Source organism: Mesoplodon mirus, assembly GCF_964341445.2.
Source record: "Mesoplodon mirus genome assembly, chromosome: 7".
Taxonomy (NCBI): Eukaryota; Metazoa; Chordata; class Mammalia; order Artiodactyla; family Ziphiidae; genus Mesoplodon; species Mesoplodon mirus.
The window spans coordinates 92,945,677-92,966,223 of NC_138983.1; the positions used below are offsets into that span (position 1 = coordinate 92,945,677).

The 20,547-nt window shown below is 54.7% G+C and overlaps 1 protein-coding gene across 1 annotated transcript in view; it reads left to right on the forward strand.

Annotated features, from left to right (window-relative positions):
- Nucleotides 1-284: 284 nt before the first annotated feature.
- LOC309808875 (BCL-6 corepressor-like) overlaps nucleotides 285-20,547 on the forward strand; it is a 35,879-nt gene continuing 15,616 nt past the window's right edge. Inside the window, 11 exon segments of the mRNA XM_082629450.1 lie at nucleotides 285-434; nucleotides 12,734-12,864; nucleotides 14,184-14,203; nucleotides 14,206-14,261; nucleotides 15,210-15,266; nucleotides 15,268-17,391; nucleotides 17,393-17,413; nucleotides 17,417-18,034; nucleotides 18,677-18,730; nucleotides 19,197-19,383; nucleotides 20,036-20,257. Of these exon segments, the coding sequence (XP_082485576.1) occupies nucleotides 321-434; nucleotides 12,734-12,864; nucleotides 14,184-14,203; nucleotides 14,206-14,261; nucleotides 15,210-15,266; nucleotides 15,268-17,391; nucleotides 17,393-17,413; nucleotides 17,417-18,034; nucleotides 18,677-18,730; nucleotides 19,197-19,383; nucleotides 20,036-20,257 (3,604 nt within the window). The 5' untranslated portion in view covers nucleotides 285-320.

The following is a 20,547-nucleotide window of genomic DNA, read 5'->3' on the forward strand; positions in this document are numbered from 1 at the left end:
TTGTTTAGGGTATGGGGACCCAGCAGGGAAAAGTTATAAACAGGCATTATTGCATTGAAGGCACTGGGATCTTTTAATGCTAATAGTAACTGCGAGGGGGGAGGAGAGGTTTATAGGGTTATAGGGGTCTTCCTGCACCATTTCCGGCACCCCCCATTTCTATTGTTCTACCCTAGCGCTCATAACCGTGCCAAGGGCACCCAAATTCTTGCATCTGAAGAGTTAAATGTTTTTTTTAAAGACAGGCCTTAAACTTTCCCCGCCCCCCCTCCCCCCGCGTCTGGTCTTTCGAAGAGAGCGCGAGTAGGGGGCGGTTCTGCATGCCGCTGCGGGCAGGCCTGGACCTTTGGAGGCTGCGGGAGTTCCTCCCCGGACGCAGCAGCAGCCCCAGACTCGGCCGGACGCCGATCGCTTTGGGAAGCGGCTCGTTCCAGGTGGCCCAAGTGGCGGGGGCGGGGGAGGGTCTGGCGGGGCCAGGGACTCACGGTGCCCGGGGGCGGGGGTCACCTCCCTGGAGGTTGGAAGGGCCTGCACGGAGGGTGTGGAGGAGGGAAGGCGGGGGCTGGAAATCCTGTCCCAATTGGCAAGGCCGGAAGGTTTAAAAAAGAGAGAAAGCCACTGGCTGCAAGCCAGGGGCTGCCGGGCCGCCGGGGCGTGTTTGGCTGACTAGAGAGATGAGGACCCGGCTCCGCCATCGCCTCGGTCCCTCCCGCTGCGTAGGCCCTGGCCTGCCCCAGGCGCTCCTGGAGCCATTTCACGCATCCGGAGCCTCGGCCACTGGAGGAGCCACCCGCCCGGGGCCGGGAAGCCGCAGGGGCGGCTGAGTGTCCGGCGCTCCTGCCCGTTCCCCTTGCCACCGAGCTGAGCTGGAGACGGCCCTGGGTCGTGGAGCCTGTGGCGTCTGTGGCATCGGGTGTGGATGGTTCCCGGAGCTTCTGAAAGCCCGGGACAGAGCAGGAAATTGAAGATGGGGTGGGGAGGGGATGTTGAGCGCTGACCCTGCGCTGCTGGGATGAGAAGTTGGGGAGAGGAGAGAGAACCCCAACCTCCGGCTTGTCTCGGGACTTGGCTTTTTGTGGGGACCCCCAGGAGTCCAGGAGGGTCCAGCATCTTGCAAGCCGCTTCCCCCTCAGTTGCCTCCCCAGCCCACTTTGGGTTTTTCATTAAAGTCCTAGGAAAGGTAGATGTAGGCAGTCTTTCCAAAGGGCTTTTGCTCTGTCTAGATAATTTGATTGATTGCTTTATGTGGCAAAACTAGTGTGGCAAGCCTTCTTGTAGTTCCAGGTGTCAGCACTTTTTCCAGAGACCTAAGAGTAGCACCCACCTCCCACTGCCTGTTCTGGGCTTCTGGAGGAGGGGAAAGTGGAGCCTTGTTGGGAATCCCTGGCCTCACACCAGGGTGTTCCAGTGTAGGGAGATGGGTAGGATGTTGGCAGAAATTTCAAAAGACTTCACATGGACCAAGAGATTTCTGGATGTAGGAGAAACTAGGATGCGGGCTCCTTGTGGACCGAATTTCATAGGTGTTAAGTGCTATCCTTTTACTCTGTATTGGAGTACAAGGGCTAAGGAAGCCTTCCGAACTTCTTGGGGATTCTGGATGGCACAATTTGACCGATAATTGGCTCCTCTCCGCAACTCCAGGACTGAGTTTGACCGTGGCCCAGTTTTACTAGCTGTGTGACCTTGGGGACAGGTTATTTATGGCCTCTGAGCCTCAGTAAGTTTCTTCATTTGTAAAACTGGGTATAATTTTCCACCTTTAGGATCAAAGAATACTTGGCACATAGTAGGCCCGGAGAATTAGTAATTGCTTTGAATGACTGGTCAGATTCCTATAGGTTGCTTCTCCGTTCCCTGCTGCCCCTGAGATGCCCGCCGCCCCCGCCCCCCCCCCCCCCCCCGCCAAGACCTGCGTAGGCCAGTGTCTGGGGACCAACCTGCAGGTTAAGCTCCCCTCCAAGGGTATTCCTGAGGCTATTCCTCCAGGTCTGCCTCCGTGGGTTCCTCTTTCTTTCCCTTTGTTACAGTTCTTTGCATTCTGGGCTTTAAAGGAATCCATATGAAAAGGCTGGGATTTTTTTTTCTCCCCCTAAGTGGGATCATTTATATGGTTAGGAATTGATTCCAGAACCGGTATCTAGGTGCTCTTTGGCAAGTCCTCCCGTCATTCTTTTGGGGGGAGGGAACAGCAGCGGCTGGAGGGGAGAGACCTTGTGGGAAGAGGTGAAAGGGTCTGGCCCGCTGCAGAGGCCAGAGGTGCTGTGGTTTGTCTGATAGAGATTAAGTCCGGATGTTATGAGGTCTCAGTGTGGTTTTCAGTAAAAGTCTGTCAGGGATTGCTTCTTTTCTATGGATATGTATTTTAAAAAATTTACTAGCATGAGAAGAAAACCAGACCTGTATGGATCCAGGCCGGTAGTAAGCTACTGTGATCAGGTTTCCTACTAGACTCCCAGAGGGGAAGTCAGCGTTTGATTGAAGCTACACTTGGTTCTTGACTCTCTGGGGATGCCTGCTCTGAAACAGGAGCCCTCCCTTTCTCTCCTCCCCCCCACCCCCCTTTTCCCTTCTTCCCCTAAAAGCCTTTGTGCTGAAAGAGCTTCAGTAGGCATGAGTCCCTGGTACCTCTCTAAAGAATGCCTTCCAGTCTTTGCTGACATTGTTTTGTGAACAGTGGGTTTTACCAGGCCAGCAGTTTTCCCCCGATCTTAGCTCACTATTTTAGAGGTTCGAGTGTGCCCAGGATGCGCCCAACTGCAGTGCTTTCCAGTGTGTGTAGCCAGGGCCTTGCCTGTAATCTGAAGACACCTTAACCTTTGCCCTAGGTGCCCCCCCGCGGGTGGGGGTGGTGAAGGTGGGGAGAGCAAGGACAGGGGATCTTGTTGAGGGTCTGTTTGTTTTCTCCAGCCACAGAGGCAGAGGGGTGGAGTGGGGCGAGGCCGAGAGTACGTTCCAGCCTTGGGTCTGATTTAAAACTTGGTTTAATTGGAGAAACTCTTAGGCATTTAACAGTTCTGTACAAATGCAAACTTGACATAGCTCTAGGCCTACGTCACTTAGGAAAGAATAAATGAAGTACAGAAATGTCCAAACTATGTAATTCCTAGAGTTGTTTGCCCTCCCGTAAACACATGACAAGTGCCAAGGCATTTCCAGTCAAAACACCCATGGAACCAGCAGCCTCCATCCTTTGTATTTATTATTTTATTAACAGCATTTTACAGAGCATTTAACAAGCACAGCCTGCCTGCTTTCCACCACGGCTCTCAGCAGACTGAGGGGTGGAAAACAGATGGGGGTGGCGAGGAGTGGTCTCTAGAAGAGACTTCTAAGCTGGAGAAATCTCTTCAGATGGGCAAGGAAAAGGAACATTTGGGGTTCCTTTCTCCTGGCCCCAAAGAGAAGACAAAAGTAATGCTTTGGAGGAAGAAATCCCCTCTCCCTTCTCCGGAGGAAAGTTGTGCAGATGTGGTCTGTCTAGTCTCCACTTGGATTCCAGAAGGTTTGAAGCAGGGTCTGCTTTCCCAATACTCTGCCCATCAGTTATTGGTGCTTTTCAAAGAATAAGTATTTGTCTGCTATCATTATTCTATATCCTGGTGGAAAGTTTATAAGGAAAACTAATGCCTTTCTTAAGTCATAAAATGAGCCTTGTATGATTATTTAATTAAAATCTATTTAAGGACCGATTAGGCGTGTAATTTGCGCTAATAATGACGATGATGGAAATGTTCGACTTAACCAAAAATCATAAAAGGAGACATTTTGATCAGTGGGGCGACCAGGAAGGATTCAGGGAGTTGGACGGTTTTCCGAAACACGAGGCTTTGGGCTGCAGAAAGTGCCAAGCTGCCTAGCCTCTGGGACCACGGTAGAGAGGGCTGCAGGACCCCAGGCTTGGCCGGGGCAGGCCGACCCACGCTTTGCTGAGCAGAGAAACCCACCCTGGGAGTCTGAACAACCTTTATTCCCAGCTGAGGAAATGGGGGAGGGGGCCTGAGAGGAGGAAACTCTGGGAGAGAGCTGATGAACCCCACAGAACTCTGCGCGAAATGGCTGTGTTCTCTTGCTTTAACAATCAGCAGCGACACACGCATTGCTGCCTAGGCTAGCCTTGGCTGGAGCCTGGAAGGGTGGGGGGAGGGGGGTCTCTTGTTCCGGAGAAACCTGCCAGCTGCCGGGCTTGGTGCGAAGGCAGACACAATGCTGCTGTTGGTTTGACCTCTAACTGGATTGTTAGTCCGGCTTTAACTGTGTGGTGAGGGGGGAGTGTGAAGGCTGTTTCCAGCGAGTGCAAATAATGTGACAGCTGTTGATGCAGGAGCAGCGCTGTGCCTCCTCGGCGCCCACACAGTGCGCGCACCGTGCAGGCCCGCGGAGAGCTGCAGAGGTGGCCGCCCCTTGCTGGCCCGGGAGCCCTCGGATGCGCTGCGAGAGAGCCCTCCGGCGGCGGCACCCGCACCCCCGCACCCCGCGACACGCATCTTTCTGGCTCCTGGGATCGTGGTGGACGTGCGCGCTGGTTGGTGTGTTGTGGATTAGGGAACTTGTTAGGCAGAGGTGGCAGGAGAAGGCCTGCGGGGTCATGAGTGTCAACTGTCTGGAGGGGTTTGGCCGGGATCTGTTGACCTGGGGCCTCAGTGGCTTGTGACCGGGTTGTTAAGATTTGGGAAAGTAACTTTCCACCCTAAAGCAAGCCTGTTGGAAAGAATGTATTAACTGAAGGCTTTCTGGAAATTGCAGAGGCTCTGAAGGCCGTTGTTCTTCCTCTGAAATGGCCCTGTTATTCAGACAAGTTCAAGAGACAGGCGGCCGCTGTGTTCTATGCCCTCGGCCCCGTTTCCTGGATTGGAAACACAAGTGTGTAGGTTCAGGACCCGAAGGGGGGTGATGGGGGTGGGGAGGGGTGCAAGTCGGCTTTTGATCACCCGCCTCCCTTTGCCTTCCCGGTTTTTAAGAGCGCACTTGCCTTTCAGCTGCAGGACCAGCGGTGCTGTCTTGAGGTCTGCCCACAGCGCCACCCACTCTGTGACTTAATCAACGAGATGCCCACAGCCCGGCCTTCTCTGAGTTCCTGGTCCTCTGCCAGGCACTGCGGGGAGGCGCCAGGGTGGGAGGGAGAACAGTTGGTGGGTGGCAGCAATACCCCGCTGGGCCGGTCCAAGCTGGCGGGCTCAGGATGGTCCTCAGGATGGTCCAGAAGCTGGGCCTGCCCCTGGGCTGTCCTGGGGCAAGCTGGGTGTAAGCACCACTCCCCCCAACCTCAAGGTTGAAGGCTTCCGCAGCCCTGGCCCCCGGGCTTTGGAGGATCATTTAGAGCTGACTTAATTCTATATCCTGCCCTTCTGTGTGACTTCGGCCCCTGAGTGTACAGCTTGCAGGATATCTGCAAATTACGGGTCCACCTCCGCTCCCCCCTGCCCCCACATCTACTCTCTGAGTTATAATGTGGACTTCTACATCTAGTTGGGTTCCCTAGTGGGGAGCTGGGAGATGCTTCTGGAATGATACATGAACTTCGGTGCCAGTTCTATAAATTGGTCTCTTTTTAGGACGTGTGCCATTTTCTGTAGGAATGTTGCTTGCAAAACGAGTTTCGCCTTGGAGGAAAGGCGGAAAGATAAACAAGCCTGCAACGCCAAAGCGCTGGCAGTCTTTCCCTCCTTCCAGCTCTCTTAAAGCAGCCGGGCTGCATTTCCAGGATTAGACTCGTGCTTGTGAAGAGGGACTCTAGTTGGCTTTTTTTTCCCCCGAAGCAAATGCAAATTAGAGAAAAATAATTTTTTTTCAACGATATGCAACGTATGAGTCACTTGTTATCGTGCTCCGAGGCAGGTCTCATTTGCGCGTCTGGCAGCTCGCTCACATCTGCTGGGCGCTGTTTGGGGCATTTTAACCTTGGTGGTGTCGTGTCTGGTCCCACGGGTCAAGGAGGAGTAATTAAGCTCTGAACAGCTAGAAGAATTCACGGGCCCCCACGTCTACCGCAGTTTTCCCACAGCTTTGTTTGGGGTGTTCCGGGTTCCAAGATGAACAGACGTGGGGTTCCTATTGTTCCTCGTAAAGAAAGTGGGAGCCCCTGTCCTCCTCTGACCCTCATCCCCAGCCTTCCCAGGCCTCCCAGGCTGCACACAATCAGCAGGGAAGCCGGGTGCAGGTCACAGGACCCTGTGTTTTATGCATCTTTTATTCGTAAAAAGTTCCTTTGTGCTTCCTGTGTGTACTAATGATAGCTGTCGTTAATAGCTTTCTGGTCTAGCTTGTTCCTTGTGGGGGGAGGAGTTTGCAGTGAGTTCACTTTATTTCTACAAAGCCCCGATGGAGGCTGCAGTGCAGTGACACCCCCTCTAGAGTCGTGGTCTATGGATCGTTTCTTCTGGATCTGCCTCCAGGTTGTGTAGACTCCAAGTGGGAACCCAGCCTGTAGGGACCAGACTCGAGGGGGTGTGGAGGGTGGGTGGGCGGGGAGGAGAGGAGTCAGGTTGATTGATTGCTTTCAACCGAGGTTTCCTGTCCTGGGCTGCTGCCTCCTGTTGAGGGACACCAGCTTCCAAATGGGGCCCCCTCTTGCATACACGCGTGGTTGTGTGTGGCACAACCGTGAAAGAAAGTGAAAGGAACAAAAAGCCGAGGCCTGGCGTCGGGAGGGGGGGTTGGCGGGGGGAAGGGGAAGTGTCTGAGGTTGGTCCAAGAGCTGACGGGGGGGCCACGGCTCTGTTTTTGGGAAAGGGGGTGTGTGGCGGGCAGCCCCGGTTTGGCAGCGGCTCTCCCGGTCGATCCTTGCTGGTGCCCCCCTCCCCAAGCCCCCGAGCCCCCTTTTACAGCTGGCTACACCTGGCTTGCATCTTTGAATCGGGGAAGGTGGGGGGAGGCTTCCACGGAGAGAACACTCCAGACTGGCCGAAGGGAGCGCAGGACGATGGGCCGGAGCGGTCTCCAGTCAATGCCCACTCCCCTGGGGCGCGCCGCCGCACATCCTGGGTTCTCCGTGCGCCCACCCAAAGTTGCTTTTTGTCAGAGATTCAGCGGCAGGCGCCTGGGAAGGGGGAGCCCAGAGGAGCGCGCGGGCGGGGTGAGCTGGGGTCGGGGGCTGGCCGAGAGAGCCGGGGGTCCTGGAAGGTCGGGCGGGGGGTGCGTGTGGGGGGGGCGGCCCCGCGCGGGGACCTGGCGTAGGAGAGGCGCGGAGCCTGCGGCAGCGCGGGTGTGTGTGGTGGGAGAGAAAATCCCTTTGCTGCCGACCGATCCGTGCTCGGGGCTGAGGCGGGGGAGGGGGCGCCCCTCCCCCACTCGCCGCCGCCGCTGCCGCTGCGGGCCAAGTTCACTCCCGACAGACCCGAGTGGCTCGCGGCGCTATCCTGGCGCCCTAGGAGGAGGCAGGGAAGGTTCTGGTTGCTCAAAAGGTCAGGGCCAGCCGCGTGAGTTTCCCGTCCCCCACCCCGTCACACCCGCACTCCTGCTCCGCAGCTCTGTTACTAATGCAAAACTTGGGTCGTGAGTGGGGACGCCTCTGGAGGCGGCGACAGCCATGACTTGGAGTGTGCCAAGAGACAGTGCCTGGGCAGGCTGGATCACTCCTTCCACCCCTCACTCCCCCCCAGCACCCATGCCCGGCTGCAGGACCCGTCGGGCGACCTCCTTCAGCCACACCCCAGGAAGCCTGCGACCCTCGCCCCGACCTGGGGGCATCCTTGGGGTTCCCTTCTCCCCACTGCTACACATACTGGGGAAAACATCCCAGGAGGACTTGCCCCAACACTGCACACCCTGGACCGCTTTTTCTCATCTCCCACCTCCTCGCGGCCCCCAGTGCTAAAATAGGAACTTCTTCTTCCCTCCCTTCCTTGACACCAGTAGAGAAGTGTCTGTGTGTGACTCAGTCTGCGCTTGGAGCAGTCCCAGGAAGGGCTCCCACGCCATGAGCTTTGGGCTTCCATGAAAGCCACACACTCTGCAGAAGGTCACCCCTCCCTGGCCCCCTCTGTGTCCCTGCCTCAGCCTTCCCTCTGCCGCAAGGAAACTATGTAGCCATTCTGGGGTTTGTTTGTTACGTAGAATGTTTAGTGGAGTCAGATGCTGTTTAATGGGTTAGATGTGGCCTGCACCAGTTATTGCCAGGCAGAACTCAAGTCCATAGTGCAGTTTAATCTTCTGGAAAACACGGTGCCAAATATTTACAGATGAGGGGGCCAGAGTTGAAGAGGTCCGGCCACCTGCCCAGAGACACGCCGTGGATGAGAGTGGGAGCTGGGAGGCTGTGGTGACTGCGCGCGCGCGCGCGCGCGCGTGTCCTCCACAGAGAACCAGCCATGCCGGTGCAGCGAGAGACACCCCTTCCCCGAAGAGGTCCCCAGCCTACGGAGGACCGTGGCACATGGCATGCTGGCTGGGAGCCCTGCCGTCTGCCCGGCCTTCTGAGCCGGAAGCTCCCCAAAACCCGTCCAGGTCTTCTTGGTCACTAACTGGATAAGTGCCTGAGGCGGCATGGGGTGCCTAGAGAGTGAGGCCCTAGGAAGGGGCACCGTTCGTATTGGAGTGGGGTTGGGATGGTTTGGTGGCACTGCTTCCCATTCCGTCGCTGTCACTTGACAAGCGTGCTGTGCAGACTTGAACCAACCCATCAGCGCCTCAAGGGCGGAGGCAGTGGAAAGTGGCCCGGTGCCAGGAGGAGCTGGGGTGGAGAGAAAGGAGAGGTGGCAGGAGTGGCCTGGTGCTGCCTTCCTCCCTGCGCTCACGCCAGCCTCTCACGGCCACTGCTCCTTCCTTTGCAGCCTGTTTGTTGCCTGCCAAGGGAAGTCGCCTTTAAAGAAAAAAAACAAAATAAACGTTCTCTCCTTCTCCTCATTCCATAATGGTGTCTTCATGGCAGGAATCGGCAGAACGGTGGTGGGTGCAGCTGGGGACCCGTGTGCCCCCTCGTGTCTTTTCACAGAGGGCCAAAGTGCCCTCGCTCAGGGATGCCGAGGTTGGGGGGACAGCTCCTAATCTTGGTCCCTCTGACCTCTTTCTGCCAATCAGGCTCTTCTCCCCAGCGTCCAGGCCAAGCTCGGATGCTAATCATAACTCTTGGCTCCCGGACCAGATGACTGCCCAAGTCTGTCGAGGGAGACTCAAGCTCTCCTGTGCTTGCCCCTAGGGCCAGACCGAAAGCCGGAGACCACGCGGCAAGTCTGCGTTTTGCAAGCCGGGTCTCTCCCAGAACTGGGTGTTCAGCGGGCAGCCACCACAATTCCTGGTCTGTTCTTCAGAAACCAGACGCTCTTCCGTCTCCCCAGCTGACCCCTTCTGTTGGCCACCTTCCCTCTTCATCCCTGTCCCACATCCTTGCCCCCTTCTCTCCACTGCTGGAAAAAAAGGGTTAAAACCCAGAGCCAGGGTATAGCTTAGCAGCTCCCACTGGAAACAGGTTGGTGCTTGTAAAGTGCTTTTCATGACTGACTTCACACATCTTGGCACTCCAGAAGCATCACCCACCTGTGGAAGAAAAGGGGGGGTCGTTGAGAAATAAGGGCAGATGAGCCTCTTATATACAGCAGCAAAGCGCCTGCTCTGTCTGTTATCTAAATCACGTCATTTGCACCCTGCAGCATGACCCACAGCCAAGGGTCAGGGAAGTCACTTTTGAAGAACTTTTCCTTGGAGGTTAAAAAAAAAAGAAGAAGAAGAAAGTAAGAAAGACCCCCAACTATTTCAATAGCCGCTTCTAGAAGAGGAATGGGGTGAGCGTGGCGGTGTCTCTGACCCTATCTCTGTGTCCCTTGTGCCCACGATCCCCTTAGTTAGTTTAGTTCTACATCCCAGAGAGATGGGGGGTGGGCCCGTTCTTCAGTGATGGTGGGGTGTACGCAGTATGGCCTTTGCCCAGGATGAGGGTGTTCCTGCCCAGGATTTGGGCTGTCACTCTGGAGAAGGGCCTCACGCCAGGCAGGGCCCCCGGCTCCTTGGCCCTTTCCGCTCAGGTCCATCTTTGGCCCGGAACCTGAAGAGTTAAAAGTCTTTAGCTCGTTGCAATGAAATTATGGCTGGCAGTGGCGCCGCTGTTTGTTCAACAGACCTCCACTTTTAAACGGTTCACAAAAAGTTCATGGGGCAGCTAAAGTTTATAAGTGTGTGTGTGTGGGGGGGGGTAGTCAGCAGGATCCAGTACTGAGCCTTGCCCCTCCTCCTCTTGTTTCTTCACGGCCAGCCCCCCGCCCCGCCCCGCCTCCACTCCCGTGACACCGGACCACGCGCGGGGCCTCAACCCTCCATCTGACCCTGTGCACGTAAGAACACTTCATCCTGACACTGGGTGTTATTTATCTGTGCGGCGTTAATATTGAAAACCCCACCAGTCAAGACCTGGAAGGGCGGGGAGAGGCTTTGAAAGCACCCCATGGTCCCAGGTGTCTCTAAAGTGCATTCCCCTCTCATGCTAAGTCCAGGCCGCCCTTTCTAAAGAAAAGCCCTTTCAAGGGAAGGGGGCTGCTGGCCCTTTTTGAGGGGAGGGGAGAGGGTTCAGTAGGATGATTGTGGCAGGGGCCTTTCTGTTTCCTCAGTCAGGTGCTCAGAGGTCCTTGTCCCAAGGTGACAACTGAAGGAGACATGTAAGAGGCAGCTTGTGTAAGTTTTGAAGACTGGAGCACCAGAAGAAGATTGGGGCTTCGAGGGCACACACGCTTCGTCCCTCATCCTTTTCTTAAGGGTTTGATGGAGTGACCCTTTGGCTTCTGGTATAATGTCCAAATTTCATCATGACACCCAGCCAGGGGGTGGCATGGTGTGGTCCTCCCGCTGCAGCCGCGGCCAGGACACTTGCACCGAGGAATGTTGCTCCTCCACCTTGTAGATGAGGCTTCCCTGGACATCTTCCTTTTGGTCTTCCTTTTGTAGAAGGGGCTGCAGGGGTTAGGGAGGGGACACTTTGTTGAACGTGCCTTCTGGTCGGCCCCGCACTAGTGGTGGCCTGCCCCCAACTTGATTTGTATGTTCGAAACACGGAAGAACAGCCCGTGAGCCCCCCACAGAACCTTCCTTGATGCCCAAGTCCATCTGAGTCCACCTTTTCGGGGCACTGTGGCCAGCCACTGGAAATGCCCCAGTCTGTCTAAAGAAAGGGACGCTTCCTAAAGAAATAGCTTCTCTAGAATCCCACCAGGCCGGACACAACTGGGAGATCCCTGCCTCTCCTCCAGCTTCATCGTTGAGCTCTAACTACGTGCCGTGTGTCTGCGGCGTGGGGCTCTTGATGAACAGATGGTGTTCTCTTCTGTATAGGGGCCGATGGGGGGTGCTGGTGGACAAAAGCCTGTGTTAGGACAAAGAAATGCAGAGGGCTAGCCTGGCTGGATTTGGGATTCAGGTCTCCCAGGTGCTCCCCGACCCCACCCCTAGTCACTCTCGGAAAAAGAGTCCCCAGTCCTTGGTGGCTCCCACCCAACAGACCTGGCAGTCAGCTCCGTGTGCTAAAGTGTAAAAGCAAGCATTTGCGTATTTTTTCCTGCTAACAAAGGAAATGTGTCGACTTGGGGAACATTTGGGCTTTCGGGAGCTGTGTGGGTGGGTGTGTGAGGGAGGAGAAAGAAAAGTTGCCCCCATGAGCTGCACACCAGTGATTTCACACTCAGGTTTGGGTCCTGTGTAAAAAGGCCGTGGCTGGGGGGGGCCCTCCCCCGCCACCCCGCCCCGGACAAGGGAGTCTGTGAGCAGGGGAATTGCCTAGGGCCATCGGCCAAGGGCTCCCCTACTTACTAACCCAGCATTTAACAGCAGGATATGGAGCTCAAGCGCAGTCAAAAGAAACGGCTCAACCTCCAAAGAGCAATTAAAATCCTGCACGAGGATAAATCACGCGCCGCGATAATCCTGTGAATAAAATGCAGCTTGTCCTGACGCTTCACTCATGCAGCAAACTAGAATGTGGTGTGGGTGGGGCTGGTGGGCCGGGAAGTTAAGGAGGGGGCGGGGCTCTCCCCTGTGCCTGAGCAGCCTCCCCCGTCCTCCCGGTAGACGGAAAACGGGTGGCTTCTGCTTGCTCCCCGTGGGCCGGAATCTTGCAGCCCCAGCCCCAGCCCGGCAGCCTGGGCTGCTACGATTTCTGCACTCGCTCCTGATTGCTGGTCCCCAGCGAGCAGGCGTCATTGAATTACTCAGCCCCCTCCCTCTGCAGCTCCCAGGCCAAACCACCCAGGTTTGGGGCTTAATCTAATCTAGGGCTCGGGTGGTGTGGCTCGCCAGCCCACTGACTCTTTTTACCCCTCCATCTGTAAGTCACACGCACCGCAGCCGTGGAAGTGAGTCGTAGTTTGGGCCGCCACACCGGACTGTTGTGCCTTTTATCCCACACCCCACCCCTGTCCCCAATCCTTTCAGCCACAAGAAGAGTCAATGTGGGGCTCCCTGGAATCTAGCACCGTCCACTTTCGATCCAAGTGTGTTCTCCAAAAGGCTGGGAAAGGGGAAGGGAGAAGGGAGAAGGGCAGGTTAAGGGTGTCATGTGCTGTACCTTGAATGGTGTGGCCTGTGGCTCTTGAACTCTCTGCATCCCCAGCGCCTCCTGCCAGGGAAGTTCCACCTCCCTCCTTGAACCTCTGGCTCAGGTGTGTTCCTTTGCTTCTGGCCATCTGTAGAACGTGGAGCAGGGTCTGCCTTCCCAAGTGCATTCTGTATGAAGTGCCTAGAAGGAGGGTTTCTCTTGTTCCCTCTTTGGCTCCTTTTTTATTCAACCTCCTGGGCTTCTTTTTGTTTTAAACAGACTAGACGCTTGAAGAAAAGCTGCCATCCAAGAAGACGACATGCTTTCAGCACCCCCCCCCCCCCGTATGGGAATGTTCACAGCTGGATGAACAGCGAGAGGGTCCGCATGTGTGGGATCAGCGACGACAGGTAAATGCGCGTGTCCGGCTGAGGCCTGGGGAGAGCGTGGGTCCTTCCTCAGGGCTCCTGAGCAGAGCCCCCCCTTCATGTCCTCACAGCCAGAGTGGGCCCTAAGGGGGTAGGGGGGAGATCTCCTGCCTAGCTGGTGGCCCTTGATTTACAGTTTTAACAGGCAACCTGGCTCAGCGAAGCATTGCCGCCCTTTAAGAGGTTAGCCCCTAAAGCGGCCTTTGAGTGCACTTTCGTCCTTAATTTATTATTTCATATTTACGAAGGAGAATTAATCCCAGTCTATATGCTGCTTTAACTCTAAATGTCAGGAGTGTGGGCCCAGGTGGATCGGCCTTCGATGTGCTTTTAAAACAAATAGTTTGCTCAGTAATAAATGGGACGATAGCCACCCTTCACACCATTGAAGCCCAGGGTTTCTCTGCATCCTCCGCCACCTGTTAAGCGAGGCCACTGGCTCCTGGTTTCAGTCACCCGGCAGCTCTGTTATGCTTCCTCATCAGTAATTTTGGAGTGCGGGGTAGAGGCAGCTAAGCAGTAGATAATTGAAGCTGCTCTTCCGGGTAATGATGAAACTTCTCTCTGCCGCTTGTCAGTGATTTTATCCTGGGGATTTGGAAGTTGGCACCAAGCACTTTCTTTATCGATGCTCTCTGATAACAAGTTCCAGGGGCAGCCGCAAGCAGCCTGGCACAGATGTGCGGCTTCCCCTGGAGCAGCTGACATTTGTATGATATTAGTGTGTTATCCCCCCATCATTTTGATAGAGGCAGTCAAATATGGCTTCATTATCACCATGGAAACCAGTTTCATAGGACATGGTACCTAACTTGGTTTGGGGAAAAGTTTTGAAAGCCTGTCCTCACCGGTAACACAGAAGTGATTGATGTAGCCAGCTCGCAGACTCCAGCCTTGAGGTCCCCACTTTGGCTTTGGACATTGTATTACTTCATTCCTGTCCTCAGGTAGAGCTTATAAGGGTCTGCTAGGACAGCAGAGCCCGGACTGTCCTGCCCGGCCTCTCTGGAGGAAAAATTGTGAGGGTGACGTGGTTGTGCAGAATTTCTGCCTTACCCACCTCGAGGACATAGCATCTGTGATTTCACATCCCTGTTGCCCTGCCTTTCCTTTGTTTTTCCCAGTCCCGTTGAATCACCATTCGGGGACAACTTTCAATATGGGCCATTGGGGAGGATTTTTTTTTTTTAAGGGCAGTTGGAAAAACGGAGTTATTAGAAACTGGTCTATTCTGGGGCAATCTATGAAAGATGGATTAAGTGAGGAATGCTTTCATGAAGTTGGTGTGTCCTTCTAAATAGGAAAATTCCTGTAAACGAAGGTGCACTTCAAAGGCCGTACTGGAACTAAGGGAAGAAAACCCCTTGAATCACAACGTGGTAAGAGATTAATGGCTTCTGTTGATGTGCTGAGTATCAGTGATCTGTAATCAATCGTGCATTCATTTGCATACCATTAAAGGGCCTTTTGGGGGCGGGGCGGGGTGTTTCAGGGCAGGGCTGAGTAGAAAGCCTAGGCCGCAGGACGAAGCCTCACCCAATTTCTTCCTGGCTCGCTTTCTTGGCTGTGCTCGCCATTTACATCCTCGTCCCCTGGTGACTGGTGGGATACGTACCGCCTTTTCTTCGATAAGCTACGTGCCACATCAGTGCTCCCAGCTGGATAAATGTGTAGCCTCCAAGTAGACCCTTAGGGTTTCCCTTCCCAGTAAAATATGAAACAGAGCTGTCTTCAGATACCAGGGAGAGGAAGTCAAAAGACACAACTACAGTTTGACCCGTGGCCTCTTTATTGATTTAGAAATGAGACAGCTCAAGTCCTTCATTCCTTACTGTCCCCCTGAAGATTGGTTTTTGTTATGTTAAAGAATGCCTCCCCGCTCCATCGGGGGGAAAAACGCAGTGCACATCGCCCCGCCCTAACCTGACTGGGGCCTGGGGAGGGTGAGTCCGAGTTCTGTACCCCACGAGGGTGGTTCTGAGAGCAGTGGAGTTGGTATCACCTCAGTTGCAGCAAAGAATTTCTGCTGAGAAGGTGGATCTTCCAGAGTTAATAGATGACTAAATTAATGCAGGGGCCTCAAGTCTACAGGGGCCAACGTTTTCCGTGCTTTGAGGACACTAGTTGGACACAGGTGAGGCGGCAGGCAGAGGAGGCTTCTGAATAAGCGGGGAGGGGGCCAAAGACCTTGTGAATCCTTTAGTTTTTAACCGTTTCGGCTCAGATGTTGAGGCTGATGTCCTATTGAGCTAGTCCGCGGTTTCTCTTTGGGATGGGCTGCTTTGAAGGCATGTCCTCGGTAATACCCATATTCTTCTTCTGCGAAGGTGGACGCGACCACGGCCCATCGGATCGATGGCCTGGCAGCGCTGAGCATGGACCGCACACACCGGCCTGATCCGGGAAGGGCTGCGTGTCCCCGGAAACATCGTCTATTCTAGCTCGTGTGGACTGGGCTCAGAGAAAGGGCAGGAGGCTGCCACAACCATAGGTGGTCTGGGGTTTTCTTCCGAAAGAAACCCAGAGATGCAGTTCAAACCGAATACACCCGAGACGGTGGAGGCCTCCGCTGTCTCTGGAAAACCCCCAAATGGCTTCAGTGATATATACAAAACGCCACCCAGAATACAAAAAAGTGCTGTCCCCACGGCAGAAACACTGGGCTTGGACAGACCTGCCAGCGACAAACAGAGCCCGCTCAACATCAATGGTGCTAGTTACCTGCGGCTGCCCTGGGTCAATCCCTACATGGAGGGGGCCACGCCAGCCATCTACCCTTTCCTCGACTCGCCAAAGAAGTATTCCCTGAACACGTACAAGGCCTTGCTACCTCAGCAGTCCTACGGCGTGGCCCAGCCGCTGTATTCTCCGGTCTGTACCAATGGGGAGCAATTTCTCTACCTGCCGCCACCTCACCACATCAGTCCCCACATCCCATCATCCCTGGCCTCGCCCATGAGACTCTCGACGCCTTCGGCCTCACCAGCCATCCCGCCTCTGGTCCACTGCGCAGACAAAAGCCTGCCCTGGAAGATGGGCGTCAGTCCTGGGAACCCGGTCGATTCCCACTCGTATCCCCACATCCAGAACAGTAAGCAGCCTAGGGTGCCCTCTGCCAAGGCGGTCACCAGCGGCCTGCCGGGGGACACGGCTCTCCTGTTGCCCCCCTCGCCTCGGCCTTCACCCCGCGTCCACCTTCCCTCCCAGCCCGCTGCGGACACCTACTCCGCGTTCCATAAGCACTGTGCCAGGATCTCCACCTCGCCCTCGGTCACCCTGTCGAAGCCATACATGACGGTCAGCAGCGAGTTCCCCGCGGCCAGGCTCTGCAGCAGCAAGTATCCAAAGGCTCCAGAAGGAGCCGAAAGCACCCAGCCAGCTCCCGGGCACACCCGGAAAACAGCAGGTGAAGACAGAAAAGATGGCAGCTCACCTCCTCTCTTGGAGAAGCAGACGGTTACCAAAGGCGTCACCGATAAGCCACTAGACTTGTCCTGTAAAGTGGTGGATGTAGATGCTTCCAAAGCTGACCACATGAAAAAGGTGGCTCCCACCGTCCTGGTTCACAGCAGAGCTGGAAGCGGCCTAGTGCTCTCCGGAAGTGAGATTCCGAAAGAAACTCTGTCTCCTCCAGGAAATGGCTGTGCTATCTATAGATCTGAGATCATTAGCACGGCTCCCTCGTCCTGGGTGGTGCCCGGGCCAAGTCCTAACGAAGAGAACAATGGCAAAGGCCTGCCGCTGAAAAACAAGGCCTTGGACTGGGCCATCCCGCAGCAGCGCAGTTCTTCGTGTCCCCGCATGGGTGCCGCCGACGCCGTGGTCACTAACGTTTCGGGGTCGGTGTCGAGCGCCGGCCGCCCAGCCTCTGCGTCGCCGGCCCCAAATGCCACCGCCGAGGGCAGCGAGACCAGCAGGAGCTCCGTGGATACCACGCCATCCGTCATCCAGCACGTGGGCCAGCCCTCGACCACACCTGCCAAGCACAGCGGCGGCACTGGCAGCAAGGACGCCAAAGCCAGCAACCCAGAGCCGAGCTTCAAAGCGAATGAGAATGGCCTCCCGCCGAGCTCAGTATTTCTCTCACCAAACGAGGCGTTCAGGTCCCCACCAATCCCCTACCCCAGGAGTTACCTGCCTTACCCAGCGCCCGAGGGCATTGCCATAAGTCCCCTCTCCTTACACGGCAAAGGCCCTGTCTACCCTCACCCGGTGTTGCCCAATGGCAGTCTCTTTCCTGGGCACCTCGCCCCAAAGCCGGGACTGCCCTACGGGCTACCCACGGGCGGGCCGGAGTTTGTGACCTACCAGGACGCGCTGGGGTTGGGCATGGTGCATCCCATGTTGATACCTCATACGCCCATCGAGATCACTAAAGAGGAGAAACCGGAGAGGAGGTACCGGTCCCACGAGAGGACCCGCTACGAGGACCCAAGCCTCTGGAATCGGTTTTCTGAGATGCTGGAAGCCGGCAGCACCAAGTTACATCCAGAAGTCCCCGCGGACATAGAACCTAAAGCCCAGCCCCAGCTGAAATCAAGGGAAGACCGTCGTCAAGAGTGACAAGCTTGTCTATGTAGACCTCCTCCGGGAAGAGCCAGATGCGAAAACCGACACTAACGTGTCCAAACCCGGCTTCACAGCTGAGAGTGTCAGCCAGAGTGCCGAGCCCACCAAACCCCCGCCTGACCCGGCTCTACAGCCACACCGGGATTTCATTGCCCTGAGAGAGGAGTTGGGGCGCATCAGTGACTTCCATGAAGCCTATACTTTCAAACAGGCTCCGGGCCAGCCAGTCTCCGGCTTAAGCAAGGAGAATGTTCCAGCGGTAACCAACAAGGAGAACCTGGCGACGCCGGTCTCGACTCCATTCCTGGAGCCGACCCTGGGGAGCGACAGCTCTGCGGTCACTTTCGGGAAAACCCAAGAGGATCCCAAACCATTTTGCGTGGTGGACGTCACCCCCACCTACACCAAAGACGGAGCTGACGAGGCAGGATCAACCGATGGCAAAGTTCTGAAACCGAAGCCATCTAAGCTGGCAAAGAGAATCGCAAACTCCGCTGGTTACGTGGGTGCCCGGTTCAAGTGTGTCGCTACCGGACTGTACGCAGACTCCAGTCAGCTCGGCCGGGAGCAGCGGGCATTGCAGGTGAGCCCCCCTCACCCGAATTTCAGGAGCCTGACCAGTTGTCAGGTTTTTGTAATGTGTGAAGAGGAGGGGGCCGGGGGTATGATAGGGCAGGACACCGGGCTGATTTGGTTAATGAAGCTTAGGATAATTTAAATGTTTGAAATGTGTCCAGTAAGGGGACGTAAGTGGATACTTGAAGTTATTCTGTAGATTTTAAGCGAACTCCACTCGAATGCTGATAACGGAAGTTTTAATTATTGCGAAGGATGTCTAAAAGACATTTACCTATCAATCGCTTTGATTTCTCTGCCGTTACTGTACATTAACAAATATACCTAAAAGCGCTGCTTAGAATGCCTTACGTGATACTTGGTGGAGGTGTGTAGCGGCCGCATGTCTGTGAGATTCGTGCAATTTTTTTTTCCACCAAAAAAACAAACAAAACAAAAACACAAACCTTGCTTAAAGGGATAGAGTATTATTTAACTTGCTAGTGAATGATAGATGTTGTAGAGGAATTTCCTTAAGATATTTTACTTTTAATTAAAAGACAAATAAAGCCAAATTGTTCTGCAATGTTAAGAAAAAAATTGGTTTATGCTTATAAAAATGGATGAAGTTATCTAAATGATCCATTGACTGCCGATTTTAATGACATAGATGGAAGGATTACAAGAGGACAGTATTTTATGTCTACCTGCTGCTTACTGTGAGGTCAGTTCTTCAAATTTTTATTACTAGAATCTTCCATAAACCTTTTGAGTTAAATTTCATTTCCAAATATACAAAGGGAAGTTTGTGGGCCATGGTCGTCTTTATTCACTGTGCATTTGTTTTCTGTTGTGTTTTTGTTTCGCTTTCTTTGCATTGTGTTTTTGTTTTGTTTTATTTACCTTCGAAAGAGAATGTCTGTCTCTATGCCACAGTGTATGTATGGCTATACATACACACCACATATATCTCTACATACATATGGCTTTACGAAGAAAGAGTGTGTGACTAGTTACACATAGACACACTTACGTTTTTATCGTTCAATTTTAAAATATCTCAGTTGTATCATAAATTGTGGTTGGTTTTGGGCAAACTTTTCTTTGAAGATACTTTCCTTTAAGGTAAGGGCAGTGAAATAGCTTTGGTGGTAAGGTGTGTCTTTTTACCATCTCCGTTCTCTTTGTAGCGTGCAGTGATGCGCTTCTCCGAGTTGGAGATGAAAGTGCGAGAAGGTGGCCACCCCACGACCAAAGACTCCGAGGTGCGCAAATTCAGCCCCGCTGACTGGGAAAGGCTGAAAGGAAGTCAGGACAAAAAGCCAAAGTCGGTCGCCCTGGAGGAGGCCATTGCCGACCAGAACGACAGTGAGAGATGTAAGTGAACCCAGGCGGCTCGCGTGTGGTACCACGTCGGTGGGAATGGGGCGGTTCCGCTCCCAGTGCCGAGGGAGGTGAGAGGAAACAATACGCTTCCGACGGCCCAGCGTCTGGGTGCTGGCTGTTCGGAGAACGGGCTGCTCTGGCCACCCTTCCCAGCTGTGGATTGCAAGGCTGGTTGTCCTTTTGAGTGTTGCGGCATCCAGGAGTGAAGCACCTATGAAATGTTGTTTCCTGGCACGCATCTCCTTTTTCCGGAGCAATGCTAGTCCTGTAGTTAGTAATAGTCTGATACAGTAGAGCAGAGGAATGGCGGTGCAAGACCTCCAGCATAGCAGGTATGTGTTCTGTTTTGGAGCAGGTACGGATACGGGTTTTTGGTACCAGTGGAATGACACTTGCAGCCAGAGCCAGACCCTCCAGAGTGACAGTCTCCTGTGGGAGGGAGTGGAGAGTACTCGGATTCTCCCTCCAAAGGCAGAGGTTTCATTAAAGTGAGATGAGGGCTGATGAAGGCACCAGAAAGACGAGCATAATTATTTTCTGTGGCAGGCTTGTTTGCAGTCATTAGGAGTTGACAGCACGCTCCAAGGGCGTGGGATCAACGAGGGCGTTCTTCCTACCAGACGGGGTGTATTCTGTTTTGGAGGCCAAATTGGAGAGAAAGCTAGTGTTTGCCTCGAGTCACACTCTGCGGTCCCATCAGCTGCTCCCCCACTGGGGTTGACTTCGGGCTTTGCCCTCGAGACTTCCTGGGCTAATGAGATGTGTTGGCAGCAAGTGGAGGTCTTTCTCCCGCTTTCTTCAGTGTGCGTGCTTGTGGCCTGTGGCCTGCAGCCTGCTCCGGACCCCAGAAACCTCACCGGCGATGGTGAGTGAGGGCACCTAGGTGAACGTCGAGGACAGGGTGGGCGTGAAATCCTCCTGAGACAGGACAGTCGGGGGTGGTGGGCACGTTTGGGAGGCCCAGGCCCTTGGACCCAGTCGTAGGGTCAGCGTTCGCCCGCACGCTTGGGTCGTGGGTGCCTGATGCAGTTTGGGAAAATTGTGGTCAGCCACAGCGTGTGCTCTCTCTGCTGCTTGGAGCACTGCCCTCCCCCAGCTCATCTTTGGGGTCAGACAAAGGCCTGTGGCCAGGGTTCTGGGTAAGCCACACCGGGA